At 40.0% G+C, this 22,047-nt stretch overlaps 1 protein-coding gene across 1 annotated transcript in view; it reads left to right on the top strand.

The window, feature by feature from the left end:
* Positions 1–22,047, top strand: part of ALDH1A1 (aldehyde dehydrogenase 1 family member A1) — a 51,992-nt gene that overhangs the window by 10,304 nt on the left and 19,641 nt on the right. The window contains exons 2-6 of the mRNA XM_045020773.1: positions 8,415–8,519; positions 15,328–15,468; positions 19,312–19,441; positions 20,505–20,566; positions 21,840–21,968. Coding sequence (XP_044876708.1) covers positions 8,415–8,519; positions 15,328–15,468; positions 19,312–19,441; positions 20,505–20,566; positions 21,840–21,968 — 567 coding nt within the window. The remainder of the gene's footprint in view (positions 1–8,414; positions 8,520–15,327; positions 15,469–19,311; positions 19,442–20,504; positions 20,567–21,839; positions 21,969–22,047) is intronic.

Here is a 22,047-nt window from a genome sequence, read left to right as displayed (position 1 = left end):
TGCTGTTGCTTTGAGTCTTTTTGTAATGATAGAAGCCATTCTTGAGGAAATAACCTTGGATTGAACTGGTTTATTTATTTGGGGAGGGGAGGCGTAATTTTCCTTCCCTAGCTGGCATATCTGCCCACTTTTTTACAGTGGGCAACAATTATATCTAGTTAGATGGAAATCTTTTTTGCTAAAAGATAAACATGGGGTAAATCCAATTTGTAGAGGCTCGCTTGAGTAACATGGGTACACACTGAGGATTGCTGCAGAGCTGGGGATGAGGAATTTCATTCACCGAAGCCACAGAGTAGTTTAGGAATCATTTCTCAGTTGCTACTGAAGCCTTCGGGGCTTGAAGCCTTTGCAGAGTAGCCAGCTGCCAGTTGGGGACCAACTGCCAGAGGATTCACGCAGCAGATAATCCTGCCTTGTGCCACCCTTAAAGAGACCTTTGGTCACGCACATAAAGAGGTCCTGCAGAACTGTGCTCCACAGCATACAGTAGACACGCACACTGTGCAAACCTGTGAAACCTTCTCTCTTTCTGCAGAGCTGCAGTAGGTTCCACTTCACACCAAGCCCTCTGTGGGTCAAATGCTGTCTGTGTGTGATAAATAACAATAGTAAAATACAGCCCTCTTTGTCTTAAGAGTGTCTTGCAAACACTAATCAATTTTCACAATACACCTGTGGGATGGAGAAATATCTATATTGTCCAAATTGTGAAACTGAGCCATGAAAAGGGCAAGGGGGCCCAAAGCGTTAGAATAAAATCCCCAGACAAGAAACTTAAGACTTCAATCTTGCCTAAACCTTACAAGGCTGAAGCTAAACCCTTGCAGAGCTGCCAATTTCCCACATTTCTGATGATCTGGAATGAATTCCTGTAACCCAAGCAGTTTGGAGAATCAGGATTTTACTATACTTTCACTGAAGATGAATGCCAATCAGATGAGATTTTGTTTGCAGCCACCATAGAGCTACCATCTGGGTCTGTATTTTTAAATATAAAGCTTCAGAACCGTAGAACCATGTCAGAATCCATCTATAACAAATGTTGATTTCTAGTTCTAGTGGAAAGGACAGGAGTGTGAAGGACAGCTCTTCATATGGTCATTATGAGACTTGCCATCTTACTTGAAGATCTCAGTGAAAACAATAGCTATACAGTGCACACCATAAAATTTCTAAGTAAAAATGTTACTTTGAGCAAAGATTTGACTTGTCAAAAACTCTTAAACCCAATGAGTCATGTCCAGTCCTTACAGGTAAACACCCATGCAGCATGTGCAACAGTGGATGAACATCTGGCAAAAGAAACACCTTACTATGGAAGACCTGGATATCTGACAGCAAACTACCACACCATGATGCAAGATAACTGCTACTGCTTTCGTAAGCATGGGCAACGAGTGTACTTCAGTTCAAGCAAGCCAGAGGCTGATCTTTGTGGCAGTGTCTGTTCACGTTGGCTTGTGCACTAGCTGGTTCTGTTTTCAGTACACCGCAACCCATGTGTCCATGTGCTGTACACTCCAAAGGAGCATAGCTGCCAACATACTCTGGAATATACCCAATGTTACAACATATGTAACATTGTGTATAGGTTGGATTTTGGCTTTTTGCACCATTTTCTTTAGTACATACCTGTATAAGCAAAATCATAACATATCCTAATGGAGATGTCTGGATACTGCAATTTTCACTGCTCTTGTACATTGTACAGGTTTGTACATCGTGAAAGGTTGGGATTAGGAGGAAATGACATTAGGAACAATAATAAGTAAGGGACTCTAAAATAATACCATTGTGTCAGTACTCTAAATGCAGTACTTAAACCAATATTTGCACAACTTCCAAGAAGGGTATGTTTCACTATTACTCCTTTCACAGACAGATATGAATTTGGCATACTGTAGCATCACACAGCACTGTTACGTTAATATTTCCCTTTTACTTTGTCTCTTTTCTTGGCAGCATAGCTAGTGACTACATAAGAGTTTTTCTTATTAGCCACCTGACTGCTGTGCATCTCTGCCCCCTCACAGCATCCACAATTTCATATGGACTCCTTAGGATCAACCATGTGAAATTGCTAGGAAATCATATAGTACCTTATTAACTTTACAACTTTTGACAAGCCTGAGATTCAGGCACTGTTGGCTGAAGATATCAATGTGGCTGTGCATCTCTCTCTTTGGATACCTATACAAATAAACTAAAATGTATACAAAAATATAACTGTAGGATTGTAGGCATCCCAGTTTAGGAAATATTTTTGTGGTCTTGAGGTTTCCCTATCAAAATATCCACCTTTACCATTTTTTTGGTCACAGTCAGTTTAAGTAATATATCTATTTTTTGAGTAAATAAATCTCCATTCTCCCAAATGAATTTAAACTCTTTGTTAACAATATATATGGTGGTGATATCCATATGCTAAATTGCAAGACCATGTGATAAATACATTTATCCTGCTGTTACAACTGCCTTACTTGCTTTCTGCCCTGTGGGAAATCAAGCAAGTTAAAACAAATTCCTACTAGGCTGAGCTACAGAACAGAGTGATATTGGAAATGCTCATTCTGCTGCAGCCTTGTCCTTCTGCACCCTCTGATTTTGGTTCTGTGATGATAATATGAGGGACTGACAGAGGATCTTTGTGCCAGAGGTGATGGTTTTAGCTATGCTCATAGAGATATGCCCACTAAAAAACCTCCACTTGGAACAGCAATGGTAGAGTTAGAGCTTGTTGCAAAATGTAATTCAGAGAGTGAGGGATCTGGATCCACAGATAATGGAGAAGACTTGATAGAGGATGGTACTTATTTTTACTATTGGTCCTCTTATGGAATAATGTCCACATTAAAGAATAGCTAAGATAACAGCAAGCACCAGTGTGAGCACTAATCTTTTTACCCACTAGGGTATTCCTTCCTGATGTTTTTCCTACTTCCTTTTCTAAACCAAACTATATACTGTTTGTGAGGTATTTCACCAAAAAGTGTTGACTTTTTTGTGAAAGAAAAATTTGCTCTTCAGAGCTGGTGAAGAAATCTTTAATGAAGCGTGGATCTTGCCCAGTTAATAAACAAAACCTTGTTCTAGTTAACATTTATATAGAAACCAGTACCGTGAATTTCACCCAATTGTTGAGTGACTTACTTCCCACTGGGCTCTTTTAAAATTCAATATCAATGTTAAGATTTTACAGGCACTCAATAGTTAGAACCCTACAGATCTGACATATATGAGGAAGCATTTTCCCCATTTCACTTTCTCAGCAACTGCTGGGCCAGTCCAGTTCTGCACCACTCTCAAAAAGAGGCTATGCCTTAAAGGCACAAAAGAGATCACAGTATTTGATGCAGAACTATTATAATCAGTTTACTAGGGTATAATGTTCACCATGAAGAAAAACGCTTACCCTAATTTACCATGGTGATATGTGAGATGTCAATTTTTCCTTGTAGTTAGGAAAGAAAATAACTGCAGTACCTCCAATACCACTTGGTGGTAATTGTAGGTAAATGTTGACTTTTTGATAGCAACTGCTGTGGTTTCTTTCACAGCATTTTATAGGGAAACATTGTTTATACCGACTGTACTAACCTTCAAGCAGGATTTACAAGTAACTAAACACCAAGGAGAGAGACAGAATTACCCATGTATGAAATCCTCATTTTGTGTAGTTTTAGAACATATGCAGTCAGCTTCAGGATAATCGGTGTGGCTTCATACCAAAGGGAAGGAAAGTGCCATATGGAACAGACTACAAAATTCAGAGTAAAAAGCAGATAAGATTGAGTGGCAATTTTATCCCTGCCAATCCTGAAACTTCTCTGCTGTCTTTGAAGAAAGTGCTCACATTTGATTCTGTTCTCATCCAGACAGTCTAAGGAATTCTTCTTGGAGCGGATTATTCCAGAGTAAGAGTGAATTTGCTAATAAGATAATCAAATCATTTCCTGTGTGAGTGACTTGATTTTAATGATACTGATAATGGATAACGATATCCATTCCATCTAGCTTTATTAAAGTGTGCTTGTGCGCCAGGATATCTCAATGTTCTTATCTGTGCAAGAGGGTGGTTGTTCCAGCTATAAAAAGGGAAATTGGCACACGCTGCTCTTTCTGCCTGTATAAAGGTTAAATCTGCATATGTAATGCAGTTCCTGGCAAATAATCTTTGGATGGTGATCTCAGCAGTTTTAAGGCTGCGGTATAAAGCAGTTTGATTATCTTTGGTTTATACTGGCCACAGTACATTTTTTGTTATTCATTATGTTTGTGAATTCCCAACAATATGCTCAGTACTATATAAGAGCTTAAAATAAAAAAGACAAATCAATATGACAGGATACTGTGACAAAGTTCCTCCTCTATCTTGGTGGGTCCTGCACTTATTGGCGGATTTTTTCGCCTCAGAGATTCACCATGTGGGTCAGGGAACAGCCCAGAGACCTTCCCCTCTGGTAGAACCCACAATCCAGGTCAATTCCTCCTGTGTCTGATCAGGAGTTGGGGGGCTTGGGGGGAAACCCAGGCCCACCCTCTACTCCAGGTTCCAGCCCAGGGCCCTGTGGACTGCAGCTGTCTAGAGTGCCTCCTGGAACAGCTGCGCTTCAGCTACAACAACCTGGGCTACTTCCCCATGGACTCTTCTTTATCCTTCTTTATCCTCACCACAGGACCTTTCTCCTGGTGTCTGATAATGCTTGTACTCTTCAGTCCTCCAGCAATACACCTTCCCACTCTCAGCTCCTAGTGCCTCTTGCTCCCAGCTCCTTACATGCACACTGCAAACTGAAGTGAGGTCCTTTTTAAACTCAGGTGCCCTGATTATCCAGGCTGTCCTAATTGATTCTAGCAGTTTTTTCTCAATTGGCTTCAGGTGTCCTAATTAGCCTGCCTGCCTTAATTGGTTCCAACAAGTTCCAGCTTGTTCTGGAACTGCCCATGTTACCTTATCCAGGAAAAAGGGATCTACTTAATCTGGGACTAATATATCTGCCTTCTAACTCTCTCCTGTATTACCTCCTTGTCAACCTCCTCTTGGCTCTGGCCAAACTGGCCATCTACAAAACCAGGGAAAGGAGGTTGGCTGATGGGATTTCCTGCGACTGTGGGGCCTATTTCCGCTCCTCCATCTGTTCACGCATCCGGGCAGAGTTCCTCTGGGCGGCGTCCGCTAGCTCCCTTGATGCCTTTGAGGAGCAGTGGGCACTGTCCAGGGTTCTTTGCTTGGTGTCCCCATCAGGTTCCCTTCGTTTAGCCCTATGACCTCACTCCCGATCCTGTTTTTTTCATTGGTTGTCCCCCGTAATTAGTTAGTATCCCGGCCCTGTGGATCCTCCCCTTAGGCTGGGGGGAGGTCCTTTAGCAGTGGGCGGGCTTCGCCCGCCCACTTCCTGGATACTAATAGGACCAGACTCCTGTACCCCACTGGTCTGGGTCTGTCACATTACAGAGGTACTCCTTTTACCCTTTTTCTTTCTAACAAAGTTCTGGGGTTTTTTTTTAAATCTGATTGGGGTTTTATTTAGTATCCTAAAAAAAACCCCTAAAAACCAAGGCTGGTCTGTGCTCATCTTGTTTATTCTCAAGCCTCCCCAGGAAATGGGGTGTAGGGGCTTGCGGGGATATTTTGGTGAAATAGGATTCCAAGTGATCCTTTCCCTGATTCTTTGTTTGAATCACTTGGTGGTGGCAGCATTAACATAATCCAAGGTACAAGGGAGAATTTGTAAAAAAAAGAAAAAAAAACTCTCTCCTGTATTACCTCCTTGTCAACCTCCTCTTGGCTCTGGCCAAACTGGCCATCTACAAAACCAGGGAAAGGAGGTTGGCTGATGGGATTTCCTGCGACTGTGGGGCCTATTTCCGCTCCTCCATCTGTTCACGCATCCGGGCAGAGTTCCTCTGGGCGGCATCCGCTAGCTCCCTTGATGCCTTTGAGGAGCAGTGGGCACTGTCCAGGGTTCTTTGCTTGGTGTCCCCATCAGGTTCCCTTTGTTTAGCCCTATGACCTCACTCCCGATCCTGTTTTTTTCATTAGTTGTCCCCCCGTATTTATTTGGTATCACGGACCTGTGGATCCACTCTCAGCTCCTAGTGCTTCTAGCTCCCAGCTCCTCACGTGCACGCTACAAACTGAAGTGAGGTCCTTTTTAAACGCAGGTGCCCTGATTAGCCAGCCTATCCCAATTGATTCTAGCAGTTTCTTCTCAATTGGCTCCAGGTGTCCTAATTAGCCTGCCTGCCTTAATTTGCCCGCCCACTTCCTGGCTACCAATAAGAACACTCTCCTGTATCCCTCTGGCCTGACCCTGTCACAATACCTAGAGGGGAGAATAGCTTATTGGTTTGGTTTGTTTGTTTTTAAATGTTACTAGCCCACTTCTAGTGCAGACTGTGCAAGAAGTTAGTCATTAGAAATCATTGGAATGAGAACCAGTTGCTGGTTTGGTTATCTGGGATGAGGAAGGTATTCCAGGCAAAGGCAAAAGCATGGAATAAGGCACAGAGAAATGTGTGAGAGAAGGAGATACATGGAGCATCAAGTCTGGTGTCATTTGTAGAGGGAAAATGGTGAGACAGACATGATAAAAGATTTAATCAGAGATATAGGGTGGAGAGAAGTTGTATAAGGCCTTGAATGTGAGGGCAAGAAATGCTAATCTGATGTGGTGGATTACGGGGATCCAGTAAAGACACTCAAAGTGGGTGGTGATATAATCACAAAAAAACTACTGTATATCAGAAAACCTTTATTTTTTTCTCATTTCCTATGATTGGAAATCCCTTTTCACAAAATATATAACACTATAGCAGATACGTAGATACGTTTTAAAATTCATACAGCCCCCACCCCAAATTAAAAGAACATGAAGGTTGCAATGTGGAGCTCTCCCAGGAACTAAAGTTGGTAGCCATCTTGTCTAAAAATACTATGTGGTTACATAATTAAAGACCATGTGCCAAGTTCCTTGTTGGTGTAAATTTGGTGCAGCTCAGCACCAGCAGAAAAATAGGCTCATACTATTGTAATGCATATATACAGCCTTCACTTTTGCATTGCCAGACTTTTGAGAGCTTCACTTTGTGTTTGTGTGAAACTTTCTAAGCTTTAAAATATATCACATTGCACAATGTTTTCACTTAAATAACCCAACAATTTATAGTTTTATAACAGCTTTAATAAGTTTCCAGCATTGTTGCCTGCATTTTGAAATATATGTGCAATGTGTCTTTAAGATCCATCTAATAGTTACAAAAACAATCCATGATTTTGCTAAATAAGCAGTGTCATTTTAGTAAATGCCTCTTGATGTGCGGATACTCCTCCATGAAATGAAATAGATCCCTTAGTTCCTGTAGAAGATTAATAGCATTACATTTCTGCTTTTAAATAAGCTTTTATTCGGATCATATTTAATGAAGCACCAATCCGCAGGCCAGATTTGGAAATAAAATCTCAGAGATTAGTGTTCCTTTTTATTTTTCTCCTGTGACATGGAAGTAGAGGAGTATACAAACCACATTTTCTGGCTCTTGCACTATGCCTCAATGGTTCCTTCTTTGTTGTAGATTTCATTAAACTGGCTGCAGCTCTTTAGTGTTGTCTTTCACTTCAGAGACGCATGTTGTTTGAAAGGAAATGAAAGAAAAGTTAGATAAATGGTTAAATAAAATTGATCTCTCCAAAACATCTGCGACTACTCTGACCTAGTTGTTTGTCATCTTCCATTAGGTGACAAATTGTCTGCCTCTGAGGCAAAAAGGCTCCTCTGGCAGCAAAACCTGTGTGGTTCTGCTGGGCAAAGGGGAGACAGGATTTCAAGAGGGCTATACAGGGAGTTTACATTCCCTGTGCAGCACAGAGCTGAGTTCCTCAAGGAGATCCCTGTATGCCAGCGGAGCAGGACAGGAGACTATACTGCTACATAATTCCATCTGTCATCCCTACCCATGTTGAAAGGGTATATTAATAGTAGAGGAGCTGCAGTAGTTGTGAAAGTGGATAGAAGACTCTATAGGTCATATGCTGCCTTTTATCCACTTGTGCTAGTTCCCTGAGTGCCAATCATTTTAAAGAAGCAATTATTTTATTATATGAGATGAAAACCATGAGAGAATGGCTGCATTTTTAAGTCAATGGTGACTCAAAGCAGATAGGTGAATGTTATTGAAATTTTCAAAATCTTTAAAATTCCACATTTATTTATCCGTATTTACTCTGCGGAAATCGAAGGGACCTATAGGTCCCCATTGATGCATAGGGACCTAAAACAAAAAAGGATCATTGGATAGCTCTCAGCTATTGGGTGATACCATGTTGATTTTTCATTGAAACAGGTAATAAACTATGACTATATCTGTGTTATTGATGATGTTCCACTCTTTGTTTCCTTATTTCCTTGCAGATATTTATAAATAATGAATGGCATGATGCAACTAATGGCAAAAAATTTGCAGTCTATAACCCTGCAACTGGAGATAAAATTTGTGAGGTAGAAGAAGGAGACAAGGTAGGTTTTTAAAGCTTCGCCATTTCACGGCTTTCTTTGTATCCAATCCAGCACTTGCAAGGCAACGGGACATATGCTGTGCTGGTTCCAATTGGCACACTTCCACGACTTCAGTGGAGCTATACCAGCTTCCACCAGCAGAGCATTTGGCTCCATGACAGCTTTGTTATTGATTACGCTGAGACCAGGATCAAGATCTTTGTATCGGGCACTACTCCAGATTCACAAACTACTGTACACTGGAGAAGGATTTAGTCACTTAAGTAAACTTGAAAAAAAGAGAACATTTTAGAAACAAAGCCCCAAACCCAAATCCTGTGTTTGGCTAATTGCTTTCTCGATTCATCTTAGTATTATTCTGACTATTTATGTCTGAATTCTTTTCTCCCATACTACCCAGCTCCTTGTTCTGATTGTTCCTTCAGTAAAGATATAATGATATACCTGATGCCATGAAAATAAGTGGGATACTACCTATTCATCACTGACTGATTTATTTCAAAGTTTTGCTTACTGTGAAAGCCTTTCTTAACAGTTCTACTCACACTAAGCGCATGTGCTATGTAAGTACAGTTACAGTAGTCAGCCACACTGCTATTTGGCTACACTAATCCTTTAACTTTTATATAAAATGCCAGGGAATCTTTGCTAACAAGTGGTCACAACTCTATATGTATGTCTTTTGTGAATGATGACACTTCCAGTAAGATAGTGCTTCCTTACAGCACAGCTGGTCATTGATTTAATACAGATTTGCAGTGATGAATGCCGCCTGCTGAATCACCAGCACCAGTTCCTGCGAAACAGAGCTGGCTCATACATGCTTAATTGTTAAGATTTGATGGGAGGACTGCAAAAGCTGGTTATAGCTGAAGAGAAATGTACTTATTTTGCCATGTATAAGACCACTTGGGGGGAAAAAAGATACACTTATAGACAGTCACTTCAAAAATCTGAAATGGAACCCTAAGAACTCAAGAGCAAATTTCCTATGTTTTCATAATTTTGTATAATTTTCTGTTTGAAAAGACTTCGCTTAATAATACTATCTAGTTTCAGTGCACATTATCAAGTACAGGGTGATATGTTTAAATATAGAAAGCTCTTTTTAGATAAGCTCTTTTGTTTCCATCGTTTTAGAAATGATGACCAGAGACATTTTTTGGATGAACTCTCTAAAAGGAAGCCTGAGATGCGAGTGTTCTATTTCTAGCTGACAAGTGTAGAAAAACTTTTAACTAGACCTGTGGAAAAAATTACTCATTTTATCTGTTAATGTTTTCATTCATGCAAATATTTGCCTTTGTGTATGTTCATTCCCAAGCATGCACGTATACACAGGCACATACAGGCACAAATTTTTTCTGTTTCTATAAAGTTTTCTCATTTGTGACATCATTTTTGGCCTCAAAATTGGCCCACTTTTGCTTCAAGAAGTTCACACACAAATAATGATTTTTGTGAATATAAATGGGTCCGTGGTGAAATTAATAACAGAAAACACAATTTTTCAAGGCTTTTGCATTTCATTAAAAATATTTAGCACCTGTTTTAATACTAAGTACCCAGTCCTGCTTTCATTGTATATACATAACTCTCACTAAGTCAACAGCCATAAAGAAATGCTTATTGGGCTGAAGCTCACAATTATCCTAAAACTGTGAGATGGCCAGAGGCTAGGTCAGTTCCTTTTGTGACTTAGAGGATGAACACGCTGGGACACTACTCCCACCAAATGACACTGACATCAACGGAGTCACTGCCCCCACCATTATTCTGGAGGACCGCATGTAACCCCTTTTGCCTTGGCTTATGAAACTGCACCCTGCTTTCAGAAGCCCTGGCAAAAGATGGTTTAATTACGTTATCAGCTGGTGTAGAATGGTTGTTGAAAGTGCTTTTGACAGATTGAAATCCATTGGAGATGTTTATGACCCATTTGGATTCCAGTGTCTGTGTTTTATCAGAGGAGTAACCGTGTTAGTCTGGATCTGTAAAAAGCAACAAAGAGTCCTGTGGCATCTTATAGACTAACAGACGTATTGGAGCATAAGCTTTCGTGGGTGAATACCCACTTCGTCAGATGCCAGTGCTGTACTGTGCCTTGCTGTGCTCTTCACAGTCTTTTGCAAAGCCAGAGGCGAGTCATTTCCTCCTGAATGGAGCCGTTTCCAGTCAAACTCCTCATAAAACAGGCATGATGCCAGTGAGTTGCCCAAGGTGCAGTTCTGGTCTCTGGTTTGAGACGATTAATCCGCTCCCTGCACTGGTCACGGAGCCAGTAAATTTGCAATGCTGCCAGTTTCTTTGCTATTTGCTGGTATGCATGGTCATTCCAAGTACTCTGACTAAAGTCCACTGTTTTGCTGGCTTTGTACCAGAGTTTTATCCAAATCTGGCTGTGCTCTCATGACCATGAAGCAGCACGCTTTGCAAAAGACTGCTTCTGTTGAGCTTTCATTGGAAACCCAGAAGGCTTTCTCATGGTGTATTTGTAGCTTGGCATTGGGAAGACAATGGAAGGGTTAAACACTGACTTACCAAGCTGCTGCATTACACCAATGGGGATTGTGTCTGTTTCCCTTGAGTGGATTGGAGATGCTAAGGACAAAGGAAATTATCCCATGGAACTGTGGGATACTTTTGGCAGACTCCCAGGACCAAGTCCGAGAAGGCTGCATCTACACGGTAAAACAATAGAACTTAAATCCTGGGTCCTAGCTTGACTTGGACTCAACCTCTCCACTCCTGCAGGATCCTAGGACCTAGGTCTGAGCCCAAGAGATTTGTGTGTAGACAGAAGAGGGTTTGGGGTCAAGCCTGAATCTGGGCCCAGACTTAAATTGCAGAGTGTCATACCCATAATTTCACTGTCACAAAAACCCCTTCATATTTAGCCTAAATGTCCCTGTTTTAATTTTTTTCTGTTTTCTCCCAGTTTTATTGGTTTTTACTAGACCAAATAATTTGTTTACTTTATTATGTGTTCAGCCTTTGAATACATACGAGCACAGTTCAGTGCCTCTGTTGCTCAGCTTCCCATCCCCTTCCAGCAATCATTTGGCCCTAATATGGTACAGATCCAAATCCAGCATAAAATATTTTGTCTGAAGCATAATTCTGTGGATTCTAAGTTACAGGTTTCAGGACTTTACAAGATACCTACACCATGGATTTGATGATAGGATTCAGGTCCAAGTGTGATTTGTCTGATAGGTGTCCAAGCACAAGAGCTGATTGTAAGATACCTGGCAATGTTTGGAACATCTTTGCTATGCAAGTTTGGATCTATTTCTTATATAACAGATGGCTAGATAAAGTCTCTAATAACAATGGTTTTCCATGGTTTCAAATATCTCAGGAAGACTCATGATGTAGGAAGCATGACTGCATTTCTTGAACAAATGCTCAGTATGATGTAAAGCAAATGCACATCTATAACAAGTGTTCATTTTAAAAAAAACACTAGTAAATCTGGCCCTATGAAATCTGGTCTTGGAATTTTTCATTCATGCCCTTCTCCAGTCCAGGTGGTCTGAAGCTGATGCTCAGTGTGGCTTCGTCTTCATTTTTCATTCCTTTTGTCCTTATCCAAAGAATTTCATAACCACTCTTGATTGTCTGATTGTATGTCACTGGCATTGTAAAGTGCTACCCTTCTACTTCTTCTCTTTTTAATATTTAAAAATCAAATTACATTGCAAATCAGGTTGACCTGATATTTGATCATCCTCAAATTAAATTACTCATGACCTGAAACTGTTCACTTAACATTTGAAACTCTTGTAGCTTTCATTCTGTACAAGCAATCTAACCACTCCTTAAATAAAGAGAATGCTGTTCAGCATACAGGTTTGCTTCATGTAAAGCAATTTTGTAAACCAATGTGTAATGACAACTGCTATTAACTAAATTGTCTAGTGAAATGTACAAATCTAGTAAATTACACAGTCATTGTAAACCTAATATTCTAGAGTCTAGTCTTTAGATAATGAGCCAAGAGATTTTAGGAATTTAATTTGTGTGTACAATAGAGTTAACAAAGAGCTATACACTGCCTTTCAGTGGTGTTTTGTTGTTTTTTAAGTGACGATTACAAAGCACAGACACATATGTGGATGGGAGCTGTTTTCCTTTCAGTTAGATGGCTCTTTCAGGCTAAGCTCACTAATCCTGAAGGCCCCTAGTAATAATAAAGCATGACTACATTTATTTAACAAATGGTCAGTGAGATGTAAAGTAAATGCACGTTTATAACAAGTGTAAAAAAAAATAACCTAGTAAGCCTGGCCCTGTGCATAATTATCTGTCTCTGTCTCTTGGTGTAGATTTCTATATTAAATTTAGTGTCATACAACTGGCAGAGCAGGCTTTTATATTTTTTGCTCACAGGACTTAATTAGTTGAATTTAAGTTTAGCTTTCTGGTTTTATGGATTCTAACTAGCTATTTTTGACTGTATAGTTGAAAAGATCCCTGCAAAAATAAGCATTTGATCATATATAGACTATAAGCATCTATTATCCTTAGGCCGATAGGCACCATAAAATTAAACGGCATTAATTATTATTTTATACAGTTGTTTTGGGTCATTAATATCTGATAGAGTGCATGGAAGAATTTTGAAATTTCAACAAGTATGATGGAAAATATGTCTTGAACATATTTACATTTTTTACAACCATATCTGCACATTCCATTCATTATATGATATTGGAACCACAAATAATTAAAATGAGAATTTGAGACACATTTGAGACAATTTTAAATGATCTAGGCCAAGATTTTCATCCTTGGGTGCCTTAAACTAAGCACTTAAATAAGTGACCTAATTGTCAGAGGTGCTGAGCACCCACAACTCACTATTGGCTTATGTGTGGATAAGATGGGTCGTGAATTTGTGGGAGTGAGGAAGAGTTTCTGCCACTGTGCAGACCATTCAATCCTCTCTCTCAAAGCAGAGCCACATTAAGGGTACATGGGGGCTACTTCAGCCATTGAGCTGAGATTGCAAGGCCACTCCATGGGCTTGTGGGGTGGATGTTCCCTCATTCTGCTGTGCATTTCCCCTGGTATTCATGCTGAGTGAAGGGGTGGGGCATAATACCGTAGAGACATTGTTTACCTTTGATATTTTTACACTTGTAGGAAAACATTACATCTAAATCAATATGTGGATTACATTCCATCATACAGCGTATATAATTTTTTCATCTATGACAGATAAAGTATAAATGTTCAATTTGGGATCCAATCCTTATCCCTTCACAATGTCCAAATACATGGGCTATGCATGTGGTAGCTCCACCGGTACCTTGGGGAAGGAATCCTCTCCATCTCCATCAGGCTACAAAATATTAGCGAAACTACCTCTTAGCTTTATTGTAGCCTCAGTATTCCCCACAGCTACTGTGCCTTCCCATGTAGGTGGGATTGGCTAGCAGAGCTACATGGTCATGAATCCACTTGCTCCACACACTCCTTTCCTTCATCCTGCCCCCAAACCTCATGCTGACTTGGACACAGAGAGCCACTGTGGAGCTGTCTGTGCTGTGATGGTAAGTACCCACTGTAGGAAGACCCTGCCTGCATAGCAAGTCTGCATTGGTTCTTTTGCTTTCTGGGCTCTTCGTGACATGATTTGTCCCTCATTAAGTCATACAAAGATCATTCAATTTCAGTTATCAATACTGATTTAAAATATTGGGCCTGATTCTCCTTTGACAACAATTTTATCGGTGTTGAATTCAGTGGAGTTACTCCTGATTTACACCAGTGTGAGAGGAGAATTAGGCAAATAACAGCCTGGGACAAATTTTCAGAAGTTGCTGCTTAAATTGTACATGCAAATTGCACCGAAAATTGTGCTACAGATAGATTCCTACTTTTTCTAGAAATACGCTTTCAAAAAAAACCCAAATGGCCGAATTGAACCTGCATTTGTATTTTACTTGGAAAAGGAGCAGCAGGATGTGTGAAGTACGACAAACTCCCAAATACTGAAAATCATTTCTAAGTAGGCCTTTAATTGCTTCTTTTGCATCCTAGATCACCCTCCATGTAAATACAATTCCACACAGTGAAATATACATTGCTCCATTGTTGTGAAAGCCAAAAGATTAATAATAAACAGTATTATAAAAACTACCATAGGCTGACAAGTTAACATGCTTAATGTAAAGACAGTGCCAGCATTGTGGAGTGCTTAGGGTTGGCAATTAAAACCTGGTCAATTAATCAGACACTTCCATGATTTAGAGTACTTAGGTCCTGCACTTACAATTAAAAAAACAAAGATGATTTGTTTTCCAAAGAATACATCTGTGGTCATCATAGGAAATATTTTAAGAGACATATTTTGAATCTGGCCTTACCCAAACCTTGGGGGGGGGGGTATGTCCAGATGTTAGGCTACATTAGATGTTTGGATGCCTGATTTGTGGCAATTACCTGGACATTGAAATATAGCTGCAAATACCTGTGGGTGCTAAAATGGGGGGTACATTTTTGAAAATCTAAAAGTGGAGTTCCTTAATATACTTCTATGTATGGGCTTTGAGACTTCAGCTGTTTCCTTCATAAAGCTGGGAAAGTTTCAAGTGATAGTGAGCATGTTTGAAAAAAAGAGATGTAAAATAAGTGTTCTCTTCTAATTAGACTGTAAGCTGCTTGCAGCAAGGTTGATTTCTTGTATTTATTCTGCAAAATGCCTAGCACACTTTAGGTGCTGTACAAATAGAAAAAAAAGCAGGATTATATGACAGAATCAAATATCAATCAAATAAGTCTCCATATTCTTCACATACAGGAGGACATAGACAAAGCTGTTAAAGCAGCGAGAAAAGCTTTTCAGCTTGGGTCACCATGGCGCACAATGGATGCTTCAGAACGGGGAAGGCTCTTAAATAAACTAGCTGACTTAATTGAAAGAGATCGTCTACTCTTAGCTGTAAGTATAAAGCATTTACAGAGAGAAGGGAAAGGGTGGTCTTGTATTGATGCCATGATTTTCAAAGGACTCAGAATATGTGGGAGAAGTTGATGCTCAGCCCGTCTGAAAATCAGGCGATGTCAGTGCTTGTTTTCAGCCAAGTCTCTGACTGGTTTGTTTTGTATTGCTAATTGGCATGTTTAAATGACCTGCACTTTTGTACCCTCATTCAGCAAAGCACTTAAGCACATGCTCAGCTTTAAGTCATACTCATTTCCCACTAACATCAGTGTAACTTCAATGGTATTTAAGCACATGCTCAAAATTGCTAAATCAGGGCCTAAAAGCGAAGCTCTGCTCTTCGAGAATTACAGTAGATACTATTTAAAGATGGAAGGAATTTTGGATTTCATTTACGCACCGTTTTCATCGCTGCCACTGCCGCCTCCTCCTCCCCTCCCCCAACCCCCACCCCTGTGTATCCGACAAATCAAAGACCAAAGGCAGCAAAATATTTGCTGTTGACAGTGAGAAGGTGAGCAAATAGAGGACCACCTAACTCTGAATATTTAGCAGAGTGCTCCTTACTGGACCATTTTAACAATCAGATTGCTGACAGCTTGCATTAATGCATTTTAAAACTTTACATCAGTGCTGCAAATAGCTGTGTACCCAGTCCAAAATATTTACCTACACCTTTCTCTGTAACCCAGTTTTGTTGTTGTCAATGAGTCGTTCACTTTGCTATTGCATGCACTGTTAGAGATAGAGTCTTATAGTAGTTAGCTACATAAAAAATAACCAGCAGGTATTATAATTGTTCACAAAATCCTGAGCTGGGACAGTGTTTTGCTGCCAAAGGTGCCTGAAATTTAGCCACAGCATCCAGTGTAGCTAACATCCAAGACGACACAATGATTTAAACACATCACCCAGAGTAATTTAATCACAGCATTCAAACTATACAGCCAGCAGCTGCAGATGGCACCAACAATTTAATGTAACAGAACCAGCATACTTAGCCTACAAAAATACATAAATATCTGCAAAGAAATATCCATTTGCCCTTCCCTTTCTTTCTGGCTATAGAGTCTTCTTAAATAACACTTGCCTACATTCCGAAAGGCTTTTAAACCCAAAAATGAAGATTTATAGGTGCTGTGGTCACTTGCTCACACTTGAGAGTTGGCAACTGCTAGTGTCTTGGGCAGTTTCTTTTTCAAAAATCAGATCTGAACATATACTTTTCTTCAACAAAGTACCCACTCTGAATTAGTCCTGTCAGACCTAACAGAAGAACTAGCTGTCACACGTCTTGGGAAACACTGAGGCAGCTACATTTTGAGCCTTCCACTATTTGAACTAGTGGTTTACCCATTTTATAGAGTCATACTTTTGATGTGGATTTTATATACCAATTTTAATGATGACATATACTGATATTTGTATCTTTGCCATACAGTACAGCCTATAGAGGTGTAAGAGTCAACAGTGTAACACTGTTGCAAAAAAAGCAAACATCATTCTGGGATGTATTCACAGGAGTGTTGTAAGCAAGACACGAGAAGTAATTCTTCTGCTCTACTCTGTGCTGATTAGTATTGTGTCCAGTTCTGGGAGCCACATTTCAGGAAAGATGTGGACAAATTGGAGAAAGTCCAGAGAAGAGCAACAAAAATGATTAAAGGTCTAGAAAACATGCCCTCTGAGGGAAGATTGAAAAAATTGGGTTTGTTTAGTCTGGAGAAGAGAAGACTGAGAGGGGACATGATAACAGTTTTCAAGTACATAAAAGGTTGTTACAAGGAGGAGGGAGAAAAAAACGTTGTTCTTAACCTCTGAGGGTAGAACAAGAAGCAATGGGCTTAAATTGCATCAAGGGTGGTCTAGGTTGGACATAAAGAAAAACTTCCTGTCAGGTTGGTTAAGCACTGGAATAAATTGCCTAGTGAGGAATCTCCATCATTGGGGTTTTTTAAGAGCAGGTTGGACAAACACCTGTCAGGGATGGTCTAGATAATACTTAGTCCTGCCTTCAGTCCAGGGGACTGGACTAGATCACCTCTTGAGGTCCCTTCCAGTTCTATGATTCTTTGAAGAGAAAAGGAAAATAAGCTACTTCCACAAGACAGATGAAGCAGTCAGATTTGTTATTTTTTACTTGCCGATCCTATAATATCTAATTACTCCTTCCCTCCCCTACCAAAACCTCTTTTACATCTCTGTTTTCCTTAATTTGTTTTTATTTCCCACACCTTCCACATGATATTGGATCCCTCTTTCATTTTAGATACGAAATGTTCATAAATTCATAGATTCCAAGACCTCTGGGCTGACCTCCTGTATAACAAAAACTATAGAACTTCTGAAAAGTAATTCCGAGAGCGTATCTTTTTTAAAAAAAAATCCAATTTTGATGTAAAAGTTATCAGTGATGGAGAATTCTCCATGACCCTTAGTAAATTATTCTAATGGCTAATTACCCACACTTAAAATTTACACCTTATTTCCTATCTGAATTTGTCTAGCTTCAAGTTCCAGCCATTGGATCATGTTATACTTTCCTCTGCTAGATTTCGGAGACCATTACCAAATATTTGTTTTCCATGTAGGTACTTAAACACTGTGATCTAGTCATCCCTTAACATTCTCTTTGTTAAGCTAAATAAATCGAGCTCCTTGAGTCTATCACTATAAGGCATGATTTTTAATCATTTAATCATTCTTATGGCTCTTCTTTGAACTCTCTCCAATTTATCAACATACTTCTTGAACGGTGGACACCGGAGCTGGACACGGTATTCCAAGAGAAATTGCACCAGTCCCAAATACAGAAGCAAAATAACCTCTATACTCCTACTCAGAATTCCCCTGTTTATGCATTAGCCCTTTTGGTCACAGTGTTGCTCTGTCAGCTCATGTCGAGCTGATTATGGGCATCCACGATCAAGTGGGAAATTACAGATTTGGAATCACTAACTTGTCATTCTGAGAGTTAATGTTTTGGATGGCTATTTGCCAGGGGTGGAGGGAGGGCTTGAGTGTGGAAACCAAGTTAGATGATTTTGTTCATTCATTTACCACTATGTAGCTAGCCAATAAAAGACAATCCGTTGTTTAGGAGGTGTTAATTTTCCCATACTGAAATGCCCTCCATCAAAGGCTCCTCATGTGTACAGGCCTCTCATATGCAGACTGGGAGACTTTGGTTTGGTTTTGGATGCCATTCTGCCCTGGGAGCCCTCCACAATGGAACCCTGCTCATATTATTTGCAGATTATTCACTCTTTCATTGAGGGTCCTTGGAAGGTCTCCCACAATACTGAAGAACCACAATATCCTAGTGCAATGACACCTGAGTGGTGTTGCCATTGCTGGGAGCCTCTGCATTCCTTGGACATCATTGAGAAGGGTTAACCAGCTCTGAATAAGCTGGTGCAGAGAGTGCAGACTGAGTACGCCCACTGGCTCCATTATGGATCCATTCGTATCATCTGAGCCAGGAGCTTCTGGTTGTAGCTTTTTTTATACATACCAGTAGAATACTCAGCCTAAACTAGAGCAGCTTCACTTACTCAGTTAACAGAAATCTGTTTTTTTTCCCCAGAACCTGCATCATTTAAAATGCACCATTATCAAATTATCTGCATAAATCACTGAGAGTAAAGCCCTAGGGAAAAGTCTCGTTTGCAGATTTCCAAATTGATTTTTCAGTGGCTCTGCTTCCTTCAGAAAGTGATTTGCCTTCTAGAAAGTGAATATACCAGAGCTGCAAATCTATAATTTGGGCAGCCAATAACAAGTGATAGATATAAAAAGTAACTGCCACTATTAATACATGGCTGATATGTTTTCTTCTAGACAATGGATGCCATTGATGGTGGAAAACTTTTTTCCGCTGCCTACTTAATGGATTTAGGAGCCTGCCTTAGAACTTTACGCTACTGTGCAGGCTGGGCTGATAAAGTTCAAGGTCGTACCATTCCAATGGGTGAGTAGTTTTGAGAGAGACTTTTCAAGCCAGAACTGATGAGTGTGGTGTGCCTTTGAACTGCCTCCTGCTAAAAATTCTGTAATGTGGAAAAATATCTTGCCTTGGGAAAGATTTCAGACAAACGTTAATATGAGCTGGTTAAGCCTTATCAGATGCCTCTTTTTACACATTTGGCACAGTTAACATAACTTACTTATTTACATTTTTGGTATTTATTCAACTAAACAATATTAATTATTTACTAGAGAAATATTAGGTTCTACATGTGAAAGTAAATATGAAGAGTTTTTTTTTAAAATGGGCAATATTAGTGGTAGAGGTTACACCTAACAGTGTAACAATATTGGAAACCAGATGTTAAAAAAGGACTTTGGCTCAATAAAGACTAAGACCCAAGCCAGAAGAAAGTGAGGTTCCCTACTATTCTTTGATTCCATTATTTGAGGGTGGATGAGGAAGAGTCTGATTGGAAGAAGGGAAGGGAAGAAATTCACCTGATTTAGCTCAAAGCCCATTCTGTTGTCCCTTCCATTGATCAACTCTAAGGAATTTGACTGCCCTGCTTTCTCTCTAAGAAAGATAGATTTGTAATGAAGGAGGAATTAGGAAAAACGAGAGTGACAAATATTTCAAACTTCAGAGATTTTTGCATCACACAGACCTCTATACTAGGCTTACTGGAGCACATGTTTATTTGAAACCAAGGGGATTTTATACTTAATGGATTTCATGTCAGCTAAAATTTAATATTAAAAAATGTCTGATAAGCACCTAGGATTGTGAGTCATTTTTTTTAAAAACCACTTTCAAAGAAAAGGGGGGCTGGGAGAAGAAGGAATTAAAAATACTGAGTGGGCCTGCTTTACTGAGGCATGTAGGGAAGGTCAAGATTGAATCCAGATATTTTTTTTTGTTGCATACTTAAGATTTTGAAAATATCGTTTATAAGTACAAGAGTATGTAGCTGTGTTTGGTAACTAAGTTTATCTCCTTTATACTCAAACTGTTTCTCACAAAAGCTTTTGTCTGAGCGTACTGTTTTTTTCCCCCTCTTGTTTAGATGGAAACTTTTTCACATTTACGAGACATGAGCCCATTGGTGTGTGTGGCCAAATTATTCCTGTGAGTTGAAGCCTTTACATAAAAAAAAGGAAGTTTTTTATTTAAAAGGAGTTGCTTTCAGAATTATCTCTGCACGAATGAATGTATGGATCTTTAACCATCAGAACCTTCCTTCTCAGGCCAGACTGTTTCTGGACCTGATCCTGAGAGGAACTGTGCTAAAATCAGAAGGAGTTTGGCACATGAAGGGTAAACCCCTCACAAAGTATAGCACTGTTTAAAATATGTACAGTCTAGAATGTAAAATAAATTATTTCCCTAGGAGTCTTAGTCATGGACAAGGACCCATTGGGCTAGGTGTTGTACAAACACAGAACAAAAAGACAGTCCCTGCCCTCAAAGAGCTTCCAATCTAAGTATGAGACAAGAAATAACAGATGGATACAGGCAGACGAGGAGTAAACAAAACAATCTGCATTATCTCTTATAATAAGTTGTAAATCTCCAAGTACCTTTTGGTGTATTCACTGGCCACTTCACCCCTCACAGATCTTCGGAGATGGCCAGTTGGCACATTATACCCTCCTCTGTCCCTGGCTGCAGGCACAGAGACCCACTGCCTCCTGCCTGCATGAAGTATTTTCAAAAGAACAGACAGCTGCCCCACCTTGCCCCAGCTACATCGTCTGCAGCAGCATGACCAGGAGATGTTTCTCCAGTGCTGTGTGGATGATTTAAAGACTCTTTATGTACCCCATGATATTCATTCCCTATGATAGCAGTACATACCAATGCTAGTAGAAGGTAAACCTTTTCAAACACCAGCTTCAGCAGGTTGTGGGGTGGAGGGACAGACTGTTAGTGATCCTGAAGCTATTTCCTGTTGATTGTGAGACAACAAACCAATCAGTTGACTCTCCGGAGATGCACAGCAAGGAGAGCAAGCCAACCAGCTGCTCCTTGAAGATTCCTGAGAATGAGAGAACCAATCAACCGCTCACCAAAGCCATGTGGAGGTGAGAGGTTGCAAGTTACAACCCCATCCCCTTCAGTAGGCCAATTCAGGTGAGGAATTAGAGAGAGAAGGTGATGGCAAGATTCACCAGTTTCATCACTAAACTGGCAACTTTAGTCATGCTTTGCTTGAGTTGCATTAGGTATTTTCAGCCTCGTCTGATCTCCGACTGCCAGTTTAAGTGCACTGAAATCGCATAAACCCAAATCAGTGAGTTTTGCACAGCCTATGTGACAGTTCATGCTTCTGTTGAGGGGAAAGCAAATGCAATACAATGTTGTGTTAGAAATAGGATACATCTTCTCATCTGTCTTTTAGTGGAACTTCCCTTTGGTTATGTTTGTCTGGAAGATCGCTCCTGCCCTTTGTTGTGGAAACACAGTGATCGTCAAACCAGCAGAAGAAACTCCACTGACTGCTATTTACATGGGATCTTTAATTAAAGAGGTAAGTTTGCCATAGCAGATTACTACAGTTTTTGAAGAGGCCAGTACAGTATAAGAACTAGTTTGCACTGTGCCAAAAG

This window comes from Mauremys mutica, chromosome 6 (assembly GCF_020497125.1).
Source record: "Mauremys mutica isolate MM-2020 ecotype Southern chromosome 6, ASM2049712v1, whole genome shotgun sequence".
Classification (NCBI taxonomy): Eukaryota; Metazoa; Chordata; order Testudines; family Geoemydidae; genus Mauremys; species Mauremys mutica.
This window is presented reverse-complemented; position numbering and strand designations above follow the sequence as displayed.